At 54.2% G+C, this 16300-nt stretch overlaps 3 protein-coding genes across 3 annotated transcripts; 1 reads left to right on the top strand and 2 right to left on the bottom strand.

Moving 5' to 3' along the window:
• Positions 1 to 1619: 1619 nt before the first annotated feature.
• On the bottom strand, positions 1620 to 3420 carry CCM_05066 (Terpenoid cylases/protein prenyltransferase alpha-alpha toroid; the record flags this gene model as incomplete). The annotated part of the gene is made up of 5 exons (XM_006670212.1): positions 1620 to 1872; positions 1940 to 2236; positions 2315 to 2432; positions 2498 to 2625; positions 2738 to 3420. 5 exons carry the CDS (start codon positions 3418 to 3420, stop codon positions 1620 to 1622), a joined length of 1479 nt encoding a protein of 492 aa, XP_006670275.1.
• An 801-nt stretch (positions 3421 to 4221) lies between these two features.
• CCM_05065 (phytase, putative) lies at positions 4222 to 5903 on the bottom strand (the record flags this gene model as incomplete). Its single annotated transcript, XM_006670211.1, has 2 exons — positions 4222 to 5658; positions 5724 to 5903. 2 exons carry the CDS (start codon positions 5901 to 5903, stop codon positions 4222 to 4224), a joined length of 1617 nt encoding a protein of 538 aa, XP_006670274.1.
• A 6777-nt stretch (positions 5904 to 12680) lies between these two features.
• CCM_05064 (C6 finger domain-containing protein) lies at positions 12681 to 16300 on the top strand (the record flags this gene model as incomplete). Its single annotated transcript, XM_006670210.1, has 5 exons — positions 12681 to 12842; positions 12883 to 13112; positions 13691 to 13888; positions 13972 to 16121; positions 16197 to 16300. 5 exons carry the CDS (start codon positions 12681 to 12683, stop codon positions 16298 to 16300), a joined length of 2844 nt encoding a protein of 947 aa, XP_006670273.1.

Genomic DNA, 16300 nt, shown 5'->3' with positions numbered 1-16300 from the left:
TGTCGACTTGTCTCTGTCTCTGTGCTCAAAAGAGAGCGCACCAATGGCTTTATGGTGCCCCCAAAACCTTTGAGCCCATGTCGGTAGATGGCTTTTTGGGGGATTTGCCCACGCCACCCGCCAGCCAGCAGCCAGCAGCCAGCCAAGTCCCAGCCGCCGGCTGCATTTGCCCTACTGCAGTAAACAATCGGCAACTTCTTCCATAAAAGATAAACCATATGCCGGTCCACTTGCACAACTTTAAAAACATGTGCATCTCGTATGCTCATCTGTTATTCAAAAGTCATTGTCTTGTCTGCCACCACAGGGGCGCAAGAAGCTGCAACCGCCTACAGTCTCAAGAGAAAAGGGCGGGTTGCCATCAAGACTCAGCAACAGACTACCGGCTACGCAAGTCCGCTTGGAGCCCATATCAACTGCCAGCGCATCATCCACAGCAAAGGCAAAAAGACTCGGCCTCGCCGCACTAAATAGATGCAGTAGCTAGGCCCCCGTCTTGCCTGCCTGGCTGCTGCATCATCCGTCCTGCTTTGCAGCCCCGGAAAAAAAACACTCGCGTCTCGACCTGCACCAGGACCGACTACACTGTTTCGCGCAACAGTCGACTAGTAACTACCTATGCACTGATGGGAACTCATGGTTTTTGTTTCCTGGGTTGGGTCTACCAGATGCAACCACCTTGGCAGATACGGCACGCTGCCGTCTGTACACCCTCTGTGTTCCGCGGGGAGTTGCGGGCGCCCGTCGTGGCGAGAAGGCTGGCGATGGTGCGGCATTGGCTCTCTCTCTCTCTCCGCAACAAGGGTTTGCCTCTTTCGATTTTTCTTCTCTGGCAAATTTCTTCCGACTTTCCACAGCGGGGCCCACGCTGCATCATGCATTTGACATGTTTCTTCGCTCGCCCAGCTCCGGCCTGTTGAAAGACAGCCTGCAGATCCTGACTCAACGCCCGCCACAACTGCACGCGAGTGAGATACACGCCCCTTGTCATGGAACGAATATTTCGCCTTCCTTCTAGGGCCAATTCTCGCTTTGCATATTCCGTCTCTCGGTTCGCGGGAGAGAGAAGAGGGGGGCAAAATGTACCTTCTCTGCGCGGGCAGCATCTCCCTCAGCCCATGTTCATCACTTGTCATTCTGTGCACGGTGGACTCACTCGTGGATGTACGTAAACAAATTTGGTAAAATTTCTCTTTGTTGCTTCTTTTTTCCAATTTGGTCGCGTATTCGTACGCCAGATTCCGTGGCTTCCAAAGTCCCTCTCCGTCTGCTCACCCTCCGTTCGCTTTCTTGGGATAATTTAACTCGCCCCAATGTTTTGATGCGTTGGCCATATGTAGCTAAGGCAAGCCGCCCACCTAGATGCGTCCATGCAAGTGAGCTGTCTTCCGGCGAATGGTATCGTGGATTTTTGAATTGCTCAAAGCATTGCCAATTTACACCATTCACGACCTGTTCGTCGATGCAGTCTTGGTTCCAGCTGCTGGGAAACGTGGGACCTGCTCAATCCGGTAGCTCCGATTTCTTCAACGTATTCATGGCCGAGCGCCTTGCCAGCTATTCGGCATACCGATTCCGGTGCCGGAGTGCAGGATACACCATGCTGTGTCTGGATGCCACTATTCTGTCGTCTTGGAACCGTAATATTCCCAGGCGGCTTCGACCTTGTGCTGAGGTATTACGTATATGGGATGTGTTATCCCAATTCGGTCATCTTCGTTGAATATTTGCTCGTCCTCGATATATGGCATGGCTTCCCACTCGTCAGCACCGCCAGCAGAACCAGCTGGCCGTGCAACCTTCAAAGTCCACTTGTGCTGTGCGGAACTAAGGCCGGACAGCACATAGCATGTGTGGTAAGCATCGGAGTATCTGTCAAGCAAAGAAGCCGTTAATCCTTCGAAAACCAGCATAAGCGAACGTCATCAAGGTAACTTACTTGCTCGGCTTATCTCTCAAGCCACCCCGAAGGGTCTGATCCTGGCAACAGCATAGAATATACCGAATTAGCCCGTCGCGACTGAAAAGGCTGCCAGTATCTGCGGCCTGCTGGTCTGCGGATCTGGCCTCGCCACTGCTCGGCCCGCTCAAGGCGGCCTGGATGAGCGGCCAGCATCCCCCAACCCAGTGGCTGTAACAGCCGTCCACAAGTTTGTTTGTGCGACCTGAAAAGCCGCCCTCTGGTGCATACTGGCGAGAGGAGAGCCAGGCGATGAGTCGCGGCATGTTCATGTACCTGCCGAGTAAGAATGGTTAGCTTCTGCATGTTCATCAGGCAACACAGGACGGCAGGGGGACACCTGTGACCACTTACTTCGGTATGGAACGATGCGGAGCGTCCAAGATGGACAGACACCCGAGGGCACAGAAGGCGTACGCCCCGTGTGCCTCGATTCCCGGGACGGCAGCCACGCCTCCTTCGTATGTCTGGCCTGTTAAGGAGAAGCAGGCGTACGTCAGTGGCAAGCCAAGCACGCTCAGAGATCAGGGTACTCACATCTGCCCACCCACTCTCCGAGACCGCTGAAGAGGGATTTGTGGCCGGCTGCGTATGCAAGTGAGTCGGGTGACATCTCGAGGGGAATCCCGAGCACCGAAATGAGAACTGATGCGCAATATGCGCCTCTGCAAAAAGAAAAAAAGCAGAACCCGTGTTAGTCAAACGTCTTAGCTCGTCGGCACCTCTCCGCTCAAAGAGCAACGGGAGGAGACCGAAAGGGCAGTAGGTCGCACGTACCGGACATCCTCCTCGCCTCCTACGACCATCTGGAAGCCTCCGTCAGCCTGCTTGAGCGAGCAGAGCCATTCCCACATTGCATGTCTGTCTATGACATCGTACGCCTCTTCTCCACCCACAAGCATGAGTGCCAGCACGGTGGCATAAGTCGTCGCCAGGTGAGAATCCTGGCCAAAGCCCCCTCCAAAGCCGCCACCGGGATTTTGGACGGGGCGGACAGTCTCGACCAGCCGCTCGCGGTAAGCACTCACGTCCTCTCCCAGAAGAGCCAGCGCCGCAAGAGACCAGTAGAAGAACCACGGCCGGCTGGGATCTGCAGCCGTCATCTGTGGTGGGAGCCTGCCAAGCTGCTTCTGCAGAAACTTGACGTGGCGCTGTTTGTCTAGGCGGGGGATGCCGTGCTGATTACATTTTCCTGCATGCTCCTCTCCGCTCAGAAAGGGCAGGCACTCGTCGATGGTCTCCTGCTGCAGCTGTGACGACTCAGTCTCGAGCGCGTCGATGATGGGGGGCTGCGAGGTGAAGAGGCCCGGGATACCGGCGTCACTCGCGTTGCCCGGGGGCATATCATGGTGAGACGGGCTCCGCGCGGGAAGCGACTCTGCAGCTGCAGCCATGGCCTTGATTTGATGTCGAAACAGAACTCTGGGCTGTGTTTTGTTGCGACGGGTGCGAAAGCTCATTACGTAGCGCGCGGCTGGCCCATTTCATGAAACGGACAGAAATTATGCCTGCTTGCAGCGTCGCTTTATGTATTGCCAGAGATGGGTCTGGGCTTTCGGTGGCTTCTGTCACTATTCGCCGCGCTTATGGTGTCGTTAGATTGCTTAGTATTGTAGTTGTGATGTTTGCGGCTGGCGCTAACTATTGTTCTCGGAAATTGGTCGGGTACCAATTTGTGGCCCAAGGCAGCTGACAGCCACTCGCGGGGTGAGGCACGCACGAGGATTTAGCCTCATTCGAATTAAAAGGCTATCAATCATTGGTGCTACTATCATGAGCCGCTTCACAGGCTGGCCTTTATTATTTGAGCGCCTTGATGTGGCGAGTCGCACGGTTTGTTGAGGCGGTCGCACAGACGCAGGCAGGTACCTGGCTACCCTATAAGAACAAGCCACGCAGTCTATGGAAAGAGAATTAAAATGAGAAGAGGGAAAGCAGATGAAATAAGAAAGAAAGAAGGATAGGTACATTATTAAGGTAATCGATATAATAACAATCAAGCCCAGTATCTATACATAGCTGGTGTGAGAGCTGGCACTCTGGGAGCTACCGGATATGCCGATGTATATCAGGAAGCAAAATATTTCAACCTTCTAGTAGCTTATTTAAAAGATTTACCAGAGAAATATCGAGGTCATTAAATATGAAGCTTTATTTACTCTTCTTGTCTTATCCTGTTACTATTACCCATGTTCATTTCGCTCCATTAGCAGCATACGTGACTCGCTGATATATCATGAAAGACAGCCTCAAACAACTTCCTAATTGTAGGTCTTTCCAGCAACGATAGTGCCGTCGTAGTCAACATTTGTTGTCGAGTTCTTGAGCGTGTAGTTCCCGAAGCAAGCGTACTGGTAGTTGCTGTCCTGGAACGTGTTGGCTTGACTGTCGAGGAACGCACCGAGCTCGCACAAGCCATCAAGGCGACCCTTGGTGCTGTCACCACACTTGCCGCCACGGATGGTGTTGAGCGGCACAATACCATTGTTCAGCCGCATGCGGATGAACTTGTGGGCGGCATTCTTGGCATCGTAGCCGTACTGATTCGCGGTGTACTGCACGCGACGGTTCTCCACGGGCTCCGGGTTGGCCGACGAGCAACCAATCTGCTCGGTGATGAGGTTGGCGCCAAAGGGGGTGAGGTGGGAGAGTGTGAAGTGCGCGTTGGGGTTGGGAGGATACTCGTCCAGCGTTGGGTGCTTCTTGAAGTAGTCCACCGAGAGGGCCGTCAGCGCGGAGATGATGATGTCGTCGTGGGAGAAGTCGGCATAGACTTTCTGGCCGAGAGGAAACGTCTTGCCGTTGTTGTCGTAGGTTGCGTTGACAGACGAGTTGGAGACGCTAATGTACTGGTGGTTCAGGCGGGCAATGAGCTCCTGCACGTAGCCAACACCCTGAGCGCGACCAGTCGGGTTGCCGTAGCTGTACAGGTAGTAGTACTGCAGGTCGAGGACGTTTTCAAACCCAGCCCACTCATTGGCAGTGAAGAGTTGGCAAAAGTCCGACTGGCCAATGTAGCCGTACTCGTACGCGCACGTCATCTGCATGGCGTAGATATCGTTGGAGGTGAAGTTGAAGCCAGACGGCGCATAGCCGCCGAAGCGCTTAATCGCAGGGCGGGTGTAAATCTTCTGGTACCGCTCCTGGTGGGTGGTGGCGAGGTTGCCATTGTCCTTGTTGTTGGAGTTGGTGCAGCTGTCGTACGACGCCAGCGTGTTGTTCTCGGTGCCGCCCTCGGGGATGATGACGGTGTTGAACGGCGCCTGCCAGTGCAGCAGGTCCGGGTCCGGCGTGGAGTTGAACGACGGGCCGAAGAAGCCGAGCGCCCAGTTGATCTGCGAGTTTTCGATGCGCGACTGGCCGGTGGTGCGCAGCGTCACCGGCGGCCGCGCGCTGCCGTTGCCGAAGACGCTGCTGTACTGCAGCTGCGCCGTCTCGGCGGAGAAGAGCGCGCGGCCGTAGTTGTTCCAGAAGGCGACGCCGCGGCCAAACTCGGTGCCGGCGCCGAGGCCCGTGAGCAGGCCCGTGTTGTTGAGGACGTAGTGGTAGCGGTTGAGGAAGGCGAGCGGCCCCTTGAACTGGGCGTCCTTGTGGGCGTGCTGGAAGTCGGCCACCTTTTGGGCAAAGGCGCCCGTGGTACCATTGTCCACGGAGTCGGGGAAGCGCTCCGCGTGGCGCTGGAGGGTGCTTACGGATTCCTGGAAAGGGGACCATTGTTAGCACGGGCAAAGGGGCAATTGGGTTTTGATAGAGAACGACTTACAACTTGGCAGCCATCGGGAAGGCCGACATAACCGACACCAAAGAAATCCTCCTGGTTGTCAGCGTACGAGGAGAGCTCACCCCACGATGTCGAGACGAGCTTGGCATCCGTCACAACATGGGCGGAGGCGCTGCTAGCTGCCGCAGCTAGTACAGCCACGGAGAGTGTAGTTGAGCGCATGATGGGCTGTCAAGGGACTTGGCACTTGTCGATCCGGCGTGTGGCGAATTGAGTTGCAATGGTTGGCGGTAGCTCCCATCCGGTCCCTGAGACGCGCGGGGAGCCATCATACCTTTTTAAATAAGTCCTGAGCCGCTCTGCGCGAACCCTAATTCTCCAGCGTCATTATATTTCGCAACCTTCTGCCGAACGGCGTTGATCGTCTCCTTCGTTCGGTGGCGCTATGTCGGATTGGGCTGGTTATCGAGGCACCCAGACCAAGTTGCGGATGCCGGATTGCCGGCGACTGTGACAAATGAAATCTTGTCCTATGAACATGCGCTTCCGCTCCCACGGTCCTCTTGGGAATCGGGATGGACGAGGCCCGGGTGTGGCTTCCACCTGCGCGCATTATATTGCATTCGGTGGCTGAACGTCCAGCTTCATGCACCGGGAGTATTATCACAGAGAGGCTGTTACTCCGTGTTTTGAGTGGAATGGTCTTTGCTAATTGTTATCAATCCTTCTCTCCTCTTTCCACGGGCAGGGAGATAAAATAACTACATAGAAGCAAGACCCTCTATGCAGGTCCCGATCAGAACCGCCCATCTGAGACATTCTAGAAGCAGTCTAATTCGTGTAACTAGGGTTTACAGACACGTAAAACTAGGCTGAAAATGGCTGAAAGAAATAATTCAACTACTGAACTAGTTAAGTCTTTCGTCTGTCATCCATTGAAACCAAGCCTCTCTCTAGCGTTGAGGCTAATTAAGGGCTTTTCACTAGACTAGATCCAGGCCGTCCGTCTTACCTCCTATTTGCTCACTGAAGCTCAGTTTCCCATTTACGAACCCGCCAATCTTTTACCAACGTTGCTGTTGCCAAATCGCGATGGCTTTGCCAGTAAATGTGTGTTGTGACGGTACCAGGCAAATGTCAGTTGCCACTTCGCTATACGAGGTCAATTGAACCCCAAAAGTATACACAAGCAATAATGGCCTTATTTTGGCCGACAAAAGTCCTCAGTTTGCCTCGGTCTGCAAACAAGGCTGCTTCCCCGCCAAATCCGTCTGCGTCTGCGGCCGCAGCCTGAAATATCGCCCCTTTGAAATCAAATTTTGCAAAGCCTCGCTTCCCAAACCTCTCGAATAGCGCCAGGTCTTTCCCACACGTGGCCTTGCATCTCCATTGCAAAGCAATATAGGCGCGCCCGCCACTGACAGCGGTGCCATCACGCCATCACGGTACCCGCGTGTTGTTGGGATCAGACCAGGAAATTAATGAGAAGGACGATAAACATCAAAATCAGCCAAGACGAGTCAGAATCACCATTTGTTTCCCCGCATACCGTTGAGGGACTTTTCTCGTGTGTTTTTTACGCGGTCTCACGACCGCCGCGCCCACCGCCCGACCTCATCGCGCTCCACGAACAGAGGACACTCCCAACAACAAACACATGTTCCCTCAAAAGAGCACGAGCTGTGTCGCAACTTTGACAACCGTTGTCGCGGATCAATCTAAAACCAAACCCTCAGCGATGTCGGCTGGTGCGGAACTGCCTAGTATGTTTTCGTTCAGCAGGGCCTCTGACGTTTGTTCTGTATTCTGATGTTGCAATAGCCGGCTGGCGTCATGCGCGCTCGTCTTGGTTTTTGGACAAGCATACTCCTTGTACTGTGCATGTCTCGCTATTACTATCAGACTGGCCCCCCCATCGCTGACGGGCGCTCCCATGATAGTAGCCTTGCCCGTACAGCATCACTCAAGCACCGACCAATCTACTAAGCCTTGTCAAGCGGCATTGAGAGCCTGGCTCTCGCTTTGGGGCCCGTCATCAGCGGTGCAATTGCTCATGCGTCGAATTGGGGATGTGCTTCTACGTCATCATCCTCGTCGGTGTTGGCCATGTGCATGCCGGCCATGGTCTGGAATCTTCAGACTTCAGTAGGAGCTGACGGATTATTCAGGTGTTGATCTTCTCCCGAATTCTCTCCTTTCTGTTCCTTATTCAAGAGCGGCGTCCTGGCGATGATGGCATGTTTCCTCTCGGCATGCTCTGATAGGGAACGGTCGCCCTTTCTAGTGCTTACACGTTCTGCACCTTGCAGCGCGTATCGTCGTGGCCTGTTCTGTTTGTACAGGACCTTCTTTTGGAATTCTCAATGCGTCGACTGAGTATCTGCATAGTTCCGACTTACTCCCCAGTTGTTCGCGGGCAGACAACTGTTGGCGCAGGTCACTGGTACCTTTCAACAGCGCTGTCCTTTGCCCTCCTCGCTTGATCTGTGGCCAAGTTTCTCTGGCCATATTTCTCGCCGGTTCCGCAACAAGTATTGTTGGTCATTAAACCCTGATAATAACTCTTGGCAGTATTCTAAAAGCACTTGCTGCCGCGCTCATCGCCATATTCAAGCCAGACACGACCACAGCCTTCTGGATCGGCATACGGGCCGGCTGCGGTCTCTCGCCTTCCAGTAGCCGTACAAGGCCATTCGAGATACCGTCTCTGAGCCACAGGTTCCAATGGCTCTCTCGTGTCGCTTAACGTTACGGAAGAGATCGGCGGCATTGTGGCGCTGTCTACCTCGCACGGTGTTGTTTCCTTCGCCATACAGCAAAACAAGTGCCTGGCTTTGGAACCCGTTATCTCTTAATGAATAGCATCCTGAGTATAGTCAATTGCTGTTCAGAAGAACTGCGCCCGGCTATGATTGAGGAATATAATGCCGCTCTTGTGAATGCATTCTGCATCACACTAGGACTCCCGTGCTCGAGAGTCATTGCATCACTGCTTTGCGAGTGGAAAGACTTGTCAACCCTAATAGAGAAAGTGTAGACTGAGGTGTGACTGTTGGTTGTATGGCGCTACTTGCAATATTCGTCTGCTGTGTTTCATCTCATCCCTCACGACGTCTAATGTAACCGGCTTACGAGAGTTGAGCAGATATTGCTAGATTTGACAATGTAGCCCCGATATGAGCCAGTGGCTACTATCAGTACTTCAAAAGTACTTATTTTTACAATTTCAACTCTCCCGAGGTCTGATTCGTCAGGTTGCTACAGTATATCTTTAACATTTGTACGACCATCCACGTCTAGTTGCCGAGATCATCACACATTACCCTTTGGCTCCACCACTTTAAATTCTACAACGTCCTTCCGGCACACGTCGGAAATTATACACTCTCAGGTAATAAACGAGGACTAGTTTTCGCCTCACGGATGAGTATCGAACAAAGGTGCTGATAAAAGCGGTCAAAGGCTCTCCGTACCCTGGACCTGAATCAGGGCCGCTGCAGATGTCCGTCAAGATGTGCGGGGCCGCCCCCGCTGCCCGCAACTGGCAAGCATCAGCACGGCAAACATTTCTCCAGTGGCAGAGAGGAAGAATCGAACAAGGAAAAGGCGGCCAATGGATGCTGATTCAATCTCTGTCGATTAGCGCCGAGGCACTGCACCTTGAGCGGCAAAGGTCAAGGTGCAGATATATTCCGGTCTTATCCATTGGCGAGGGGAGGACGGGCCTGGCATATCGACGGGCTGGCCTCGCCTGCATGAGAGAACCATGACTTGCAGCAGCAGCAGAAGCGGTAAAACAAGATAGCTTGGCGCAAAGCTGAAACGGGTGACGCCCCAGCAATACGCATTCCCTTGATCAGACTACGGGCGCGCGGGAGCAAGGAACAGCCCATGCATCTGCAGCATGCAATGCACGGTGAGCTGGCGCGGATGTGAGGGAGCCTGAAGCAGCCGTGGGCGCTGGCGTTGGGCACTCGAGCTTCACGTCTGGACTCCCTATTTGGCTCATTACTCACAGCAGCTGGCGGCCCAACCTGGGGCAAGGCGATTGAGATGATGAGCGAGTCTGCTCGAGGGGAGCAGGTCGTCATGACCCCGCCGGTCCGTGTCGGACAGAAGAGCGCATGGAGATGGCCTTGCATTCCAAGGCCCAGTGCGTGGCTGAATTGAGTATGTGCAACGGAATTACGAACTGTGTGCTACGATCAAGAGGTGGGACAATGGCGACACAAACCGTCACGCGAGGGAAAGAGGAATAGGAATCACGTCGGCAGTGCAAAGCTGTGCAAAGCATGGGACTTTTGTCTCTCGTCATACAAGCAAGCAGGCTTGGGGGAATCGCAAAGCCGTTGCAGGTGTACATATCCGTACTCCGTAATCCGTACTCCGTACAGAGTACTGTACTTCCGATGGCGGCCGGCGTGCTGCGTTCTGCACGTGGGAAAAGAGGATCTCTAGATGACAGGAGATAAACGGCTTTTTGCGCCCTCGTCAAACAGTTGACACAGTTGACGAAGCGGCCACAATGAAAAAAGAAAACATAAAACATGCGGTTCGCGAATGGCGGATAAAAAGCAAAGGTAAACAGAGCGAACGGCACCTCCTGGGCAGCCTCGTGTCCTTTTGGTGAGCAAGTGGGCGATCTTCAACCGAACTGAGACAGTGGTCAGCGAAAAGCGACGGAAGACATGGGGTAACTAGTCATTACTACTCGTCAAGATGTGTGCTTTATAAACCCGGCATGTACGGATACGGAATGGGATAGGGAAGCAGCATGAAGACTGCCAAACTGCATCATCAAGACGGGTACTCCGTACTCTGTACGGATAGGTACATTGAGGAGAGGGCCGTGATCGAATGAGTAGAGAGTCGTGTAGGACATAACAGAAATGGTCTCAGCCATCTATTTTTTTGCTTCTTTATGACTGGGCGCGGGCGCTGGCAACTCCTGGGTGGGTGGCTGGACCGGGCTGACCAAGGCACAATGCGATTGGCAAGTGGGCGCAGATGCTCTCAGTTGGATGCAACATGGAGAAGCCAGCTGGAAGATGCAAGAAAGAGGCGCACTAGTTGACGTAGCAGCCTCTCATCGGCGAATGGTGTCGTGACTACCAAGTGGGCAAGGCTAAAATCGGGCATTGCCTAGCAATTTGGTGATATACCGATATACCAAAGCAAGGCACCGCCGCGGAAAATGTATTCTGCAGCCGAGGCGATTTGATTGATGTATCAGAAAGGAAGCCGAGAGGGACGGAGATCTGGCATCACCAACGAGGCAGCACACACCCGCCACAGTAACTAGCCACCTTCGCTACACCACGGCAGCGCCATGTGCCACAACATATTTGCGCAAGCCGGCGCGGGCCTTTGCGTGGTCGGAGAGCCGGGATGAGGACGAAATCAAGTGGCTGGCCGTTGAAGCAGGCTGGAACATCACAAGGGTCTTGTGCGCACCACCATGAACTAGAGGGAGGAGGGCGCCAGGGCTGGCTCGGGCTGAGCCCAAATTGCCAACGCACCAGATAATCACCAGATGCTATTTTTGCAGCCGTCCGTCATGTGGATGTGCAAGGAATGCCTGACTGGCAAAGATTGAATACGGTTAACTAGTCCGTCTCATGATTGCCCAGCATCTGGCTAGCTGTTCCTGGTGCACCGCAGCGACCAACGTCTCCTGCACATCAGATAACTATCAGCTGCTGCGCGTAATCAGAGCCAAAAGACGACTCTGTTGTTGGACAGAGTAAAAGTAGCTGGTGGCGAAGCAGTGGTGGACTATCCGTAGTAGATCGCCCCCTTTTCTCTGGATATCATTTGTGCTCTGTGTTACTAGAGCACGGTATCCGTAGTGTTGTATTCTTCTTATCCTTGTTGAACTTCGTACTGTAATACGTACCGGAACCTGGCAGGGTACGGATCGGCCGAGTTCTTGGGTTGAATTGCTCCATAATCCCATGTAGGCACCTGGCCATCTGAGCATCTGAGTCGGACAGTTACCAGTGGCAGACAGTGCACGATCACTAGGGTGCACTGGCCAGTGCAACTGGCACACCCTTTTTACCTGCTATTATTAATTAGTCTTTGGGATTGTGCCCATACCACGAATAATTCGTACTGGTCAGCAGAATAGAGCAGACTGCTCTTGTGGTACGGGGCGAGTTCCGCCATCGGCCAGACAATATGGTATGTATTGCGCCGGAGCATCTTGGCTCGAACAATCGAGGGACGAACGGGCGTACTGGTAACTAGAGTTGCACGCTGGGCGCTGCGGGCCCTGGATCTATAATAGTTTGCAGGCCGTACGGAGTACCTGTCGGTCGTCGATAGGAGACAGGCTTGGCTAGTTACATTGTTTGAGGCTGCCGAACGTGACAAGGCTGTTGTCAAGTACGATGTAGTAGAGGCTGGGTATTTTGGCCAAAAGGAAAGCTTTGTCACGCGGACTCGCTTATTGCTTTTGTCTGAGCGTTTGGGACACTTGAGTAATTTGTCAGTCCTCTTCAAATAAGCTGTACACGTACCTCCTCGGCATAACTGGTATGGCTCCTCTCGTTCTGGCAACATAACTAGTTAGGCGCTGGCATGACAGGTGGCAAGTGGTGTGACGGATGGGACCGGCAACAGGGTTGATGCCAGCTCGTTGCACTCTCGCCAAGAGCGATAGTGTTGCCGTGTATCAAACGTATCGGGCGTGGAGCTCTGGATGGATATCAAGCGATACTGGTTGCTGGTAAGTCGTGGCAACGAGGCGTTGCGAGGCAGTGGAGGGAATGCAACCTACTCTAATAATTGTCGGTACTCGGGATACTGGGGTGGGCAAGTGATGAAAGTGACCCCCGTAATAGCATCTCGTCGCCAAACCGGAACCTGGGAAGGAACGGTAGGGGAAGATGGTAGTTGTACACGAGATGCATGTGCGGAAGAGGGGAGCGAAGATGTACATGATACAATCCATAGCTGGTTGAACGGATCGGCTCATGTGCTTGATCAGTCCTCGACATGGCTGGCAAGCGGGCGGTGGGCGTCTGGTGCCAACGGAACTGCAGAGAGGGGTCCCCACTCGGCAAGCAGCGGGCGACGGAAGGTACCTACGGAGCCTGCAGGAGCAAAGTATCTGGCTCACTAAACAATGGCTACGAGATACCTGCGGGGGCTTCAAACGTATGGTCAACTGTGTCTGCCCCAGTGGCTCTTCTCCTAGATCGCCGCAGCCCTCAGCGGCCCACCCACCTGCAGCTGCTGCTGGCGCAGGCGGACGGCCCCTATTGGTTCCGGGCAGGACACGCCGGGGCTGGGTGAAGCTCACCGCTTCTTTGACGACCATGGGTCCAAGGTGCCTCTTTTTCATGCTCCCATGCTCCCACGCTCCAGGTTGTTCTTGATCCAGAGGGAAAGCTTCAAACAATCCATACGAATTGTAGACGTCTGGGAGCTAGTTTCGCGCACAGGACCGCCCGCTCAACTGCTGTCACGCAGCAATTCCTATTCACTGTAGCACGGTTGGGTACCACAAAACACCACCACTGACCACTGACCACTCACTATTGACCACCACTGCGCGGTGCGCGCACGGAAAAGGTACTTCGACTGGAAACCTGCAACCCCTCCCCGCTGCACCACCGGTTTTATCGTGCATGTACCTCAATAGCCCGCCGAATACCTTACCTCCCGCCGCCCACCGCCGCCACCAAAAACCCTCGTCGCCAAAACCCACTCGTCGCCTCTTCTTCCTCCCCGGCCCTGGTCCCTTCTCTCTCCCCGGCCCTGCAACTAGAAATCTCTATCTTACACCATACCCAACAAGTCTATCGTGGGTGAAAGAGCGGTGTCATCCGCTGCTCTCTCAAACTTTCAACACCGCTTAGGTTTTTTCGCTTCTCATATGCTCCTCGGGGTTCCTTTTATCCCCTTCTTTCACAATGACCCTCGACTTCAATTCGAATGGCGGGGGAGATGCCTTGCTCGCCTTGAACTTTGATCCTCACAACCACCATTCGCAACAACATCAGCAACAACGACATCATCACGCCCAAGCCGAAGCCCACGCTCACGTACACGCACACGCCCACGCCCACGCACACGCACACGCTCAAGTACAAGCTCAAACTCAAGTATACGGATACGCAACATCGACTTCGCAGCCTGCTTCTGCCGCCGCCGCCTCCTTCATCCCTCACCCGCGAATCTGGCCCATCCCAATCGATATGGTCTCTTCCAGCAGCCCGCCCTGTGCGGCCTCCAGCTCGCCCGAGGATCATCACACACACTCGCCGCATTCTCACGCCTCCAGTCCCAACAGCCACCACTCGCCCATGCAGAGTCCGCCGTTCCACCATGCTGTCAATCCTCTGACCGACTGGGCCCTTCAGCAGCAGCAACAGCAGGTCGCGGCCGCCGCCCCTCACGATCATCACGATCTCGGCCAGATCGACCTCTCGCAGTTCATCCAAGACCCCTCGCTCCTCAACTTCACTGGCCTTCCTCCAGCTTTTGCTACGAACCCCATGGACTACTTGCCCGCTACCACGCAGGCCGCCATTCAGCAAGCCAGCCTCCTGGATTCTACTTTCCACTCCATGCCTCCTATGGATGCCACAACACACGCCATGCACTGGGGTAGTACAGGAATGGAAAACTGGCAAGAGTTCCAGAACACTCTACAGATGGATAGCCTCGCTAGAATGGACAGTGTCGGCAGTAACTCACCAACTGGCACATACCTGGAAGTCCTATCCCTGCCTTCCTCGTCTGGCGATGGCTGGGCCATGGTTGACTGGGGACACGGACAGCATAACGTCGAACCATTCCCGCAAACATCCAATAATGCCACTGCTATTTTCAACCCGTCACAAACCCTTCACCTCCGCACAAACTCGGATTCTTCAGATGGCGCCAATTCCCTAGACTTCAACAGTTTCGAGGAAATTGCACCCTTCCCTTACTCACCCTTCTCACCTGAGTCCGATGGCCACGGCGATGCCCACAACCATCGCAACTGCTTCTCTGGCGAGAGCCACCACACACATTCTCATGAGAGCGTCTCGCCAAAGGCGGTCACTGCCGCCGTTCCTATCAAGACAGAGAGCTCGGTGGTCATCAAGACCGAGGCATCTACCCGTCACAGCCCAGGTAGCGGTGCTGGCGCCGGCGCCACTACGCCGCCATCTGCGTCAGCTTCTTCCTCGCGCAGAAACTCTGGGCCTCGCAAGAGCCCCATTGCCAAGCCCCCCAAGCCTACTGTGCGTAGAATATCTACTGGCAAAAAGGATGGCACTGGCGAGAAGAAGGTTGGCCGAAGAAAGGGCCCCCTCCGTCCTGACCAGCGCAAGCAGGCCAGCGAAATCCGAAAGCTTCGCGCCTGTCTACGTTGCAAGTTTCTGAAGAAAACTTGTGACAAAGGGGAGCCTTGTGGTGGATGCCAGCCTTCACATGCTCGCCTATGGCAAGTCCCTTGCACTCGCATTGATATCAAGGACATTGGTTACTTCATGAAGGACTGGAAGGCCGACCACGAGAGCCACATGACCAGTGGGTTGTCCACCTACAGTGTCAAGGGTTTTGCCGCCAAGGAGAGCCTCATGTGGATCACTCACGGTTACGGTTTTGCCCTGCCCATCATGGTCCGCGAAGTCTTTGTAACTGAAGATAGCAGCCTCGCCATCGAGTGGCGAGAGGCACCTAGCGTCAATGAAGGCTCCCACGACTTCGAGATCCTCAGTGAGAAGCTGGATATCGGCGCCGAGGGTGTCAACAACGCCGCACTGTCTGAGTACCTGGACAAGCATATCGAGGGTCCCTTTGAGGACTTCATTGACGATCACTTTGATGGCACCCCCTTCATCACGGAGATCCTCAAGACGGCGCACCGCTACTATGCCAAGGAAAAGATGCCTGTCATTGGCAAGGCTCTCAAGCTCGTTCTCGCCTACAACCTTACTATGCACATCACCATGGTGGAGAACCAGGGCTCCGAGGTCCAGGTCGACAGTCAGATCGAGGATGCCGAGTCCAAGTACTACGGCCGCACTGTCGCCCCAGTCATGATCAACTTCCAGATCAAGTATGCTCTCGCTGAGATGTGGCGCGAGCTGCAAAAGGATATCCTCGAGGAGCTCTCTTCGCTCTACTCTGGCGTGTACAGTGGCGAGAAGATGAAGAATTGGCCCACCATTTTCATGCTAGCTTCCATTCTGCTTGCCGTGTGGGAGGAGATGCAGTTTGACTGCCACTACCGCGTCCCCGACCAGGCGGCGGTGAACAAGTTTTGCACAGACATGGAGACGACCCCCGTTGGAGTCATTGTGGGCCTCTTCCACGCCATCTCCCAAAAGCTTCCCGCTTTCACTGAATGGGACACGGCCCAGCACGGCGGGCTACTTCACAACAATGTATCTGTCTGTGAGGCCATGACCGAGGTCCGCCAGCACGTGGTCAAGCACGGTATGTTACTCAAGCATTTACTTGATCCCATCAGTTTTACTTGATCCCATCAGTCCTTTACTAACATTCGTACAGAGGCATATTTGCGTACACGCAAGGAAGATGCCAGCTTCGACCCGACTGACTTTGACTCGCTATCAAACAAGTTTCTATCCAAGCTTGTTATCAAGGCCAACTAG

Source organism: Cordyceps militaris, assembly GCF_000225605.1.
Source record: "Cordyceps militaris CM01 unplaced genomic scaffold CCM_S00004, whole genome shotgun sequence".
NCBI classification, from domain to species: Eukaryota; Fungi; Ascomycota; class Sordariomycetes; order Hypocreales; family Cordycipitaceae; genus Cordyceps; species Cordyceps militaris.
This window is presented reverse-complemented; position numbering and strand designations above follow the sequence as displayed.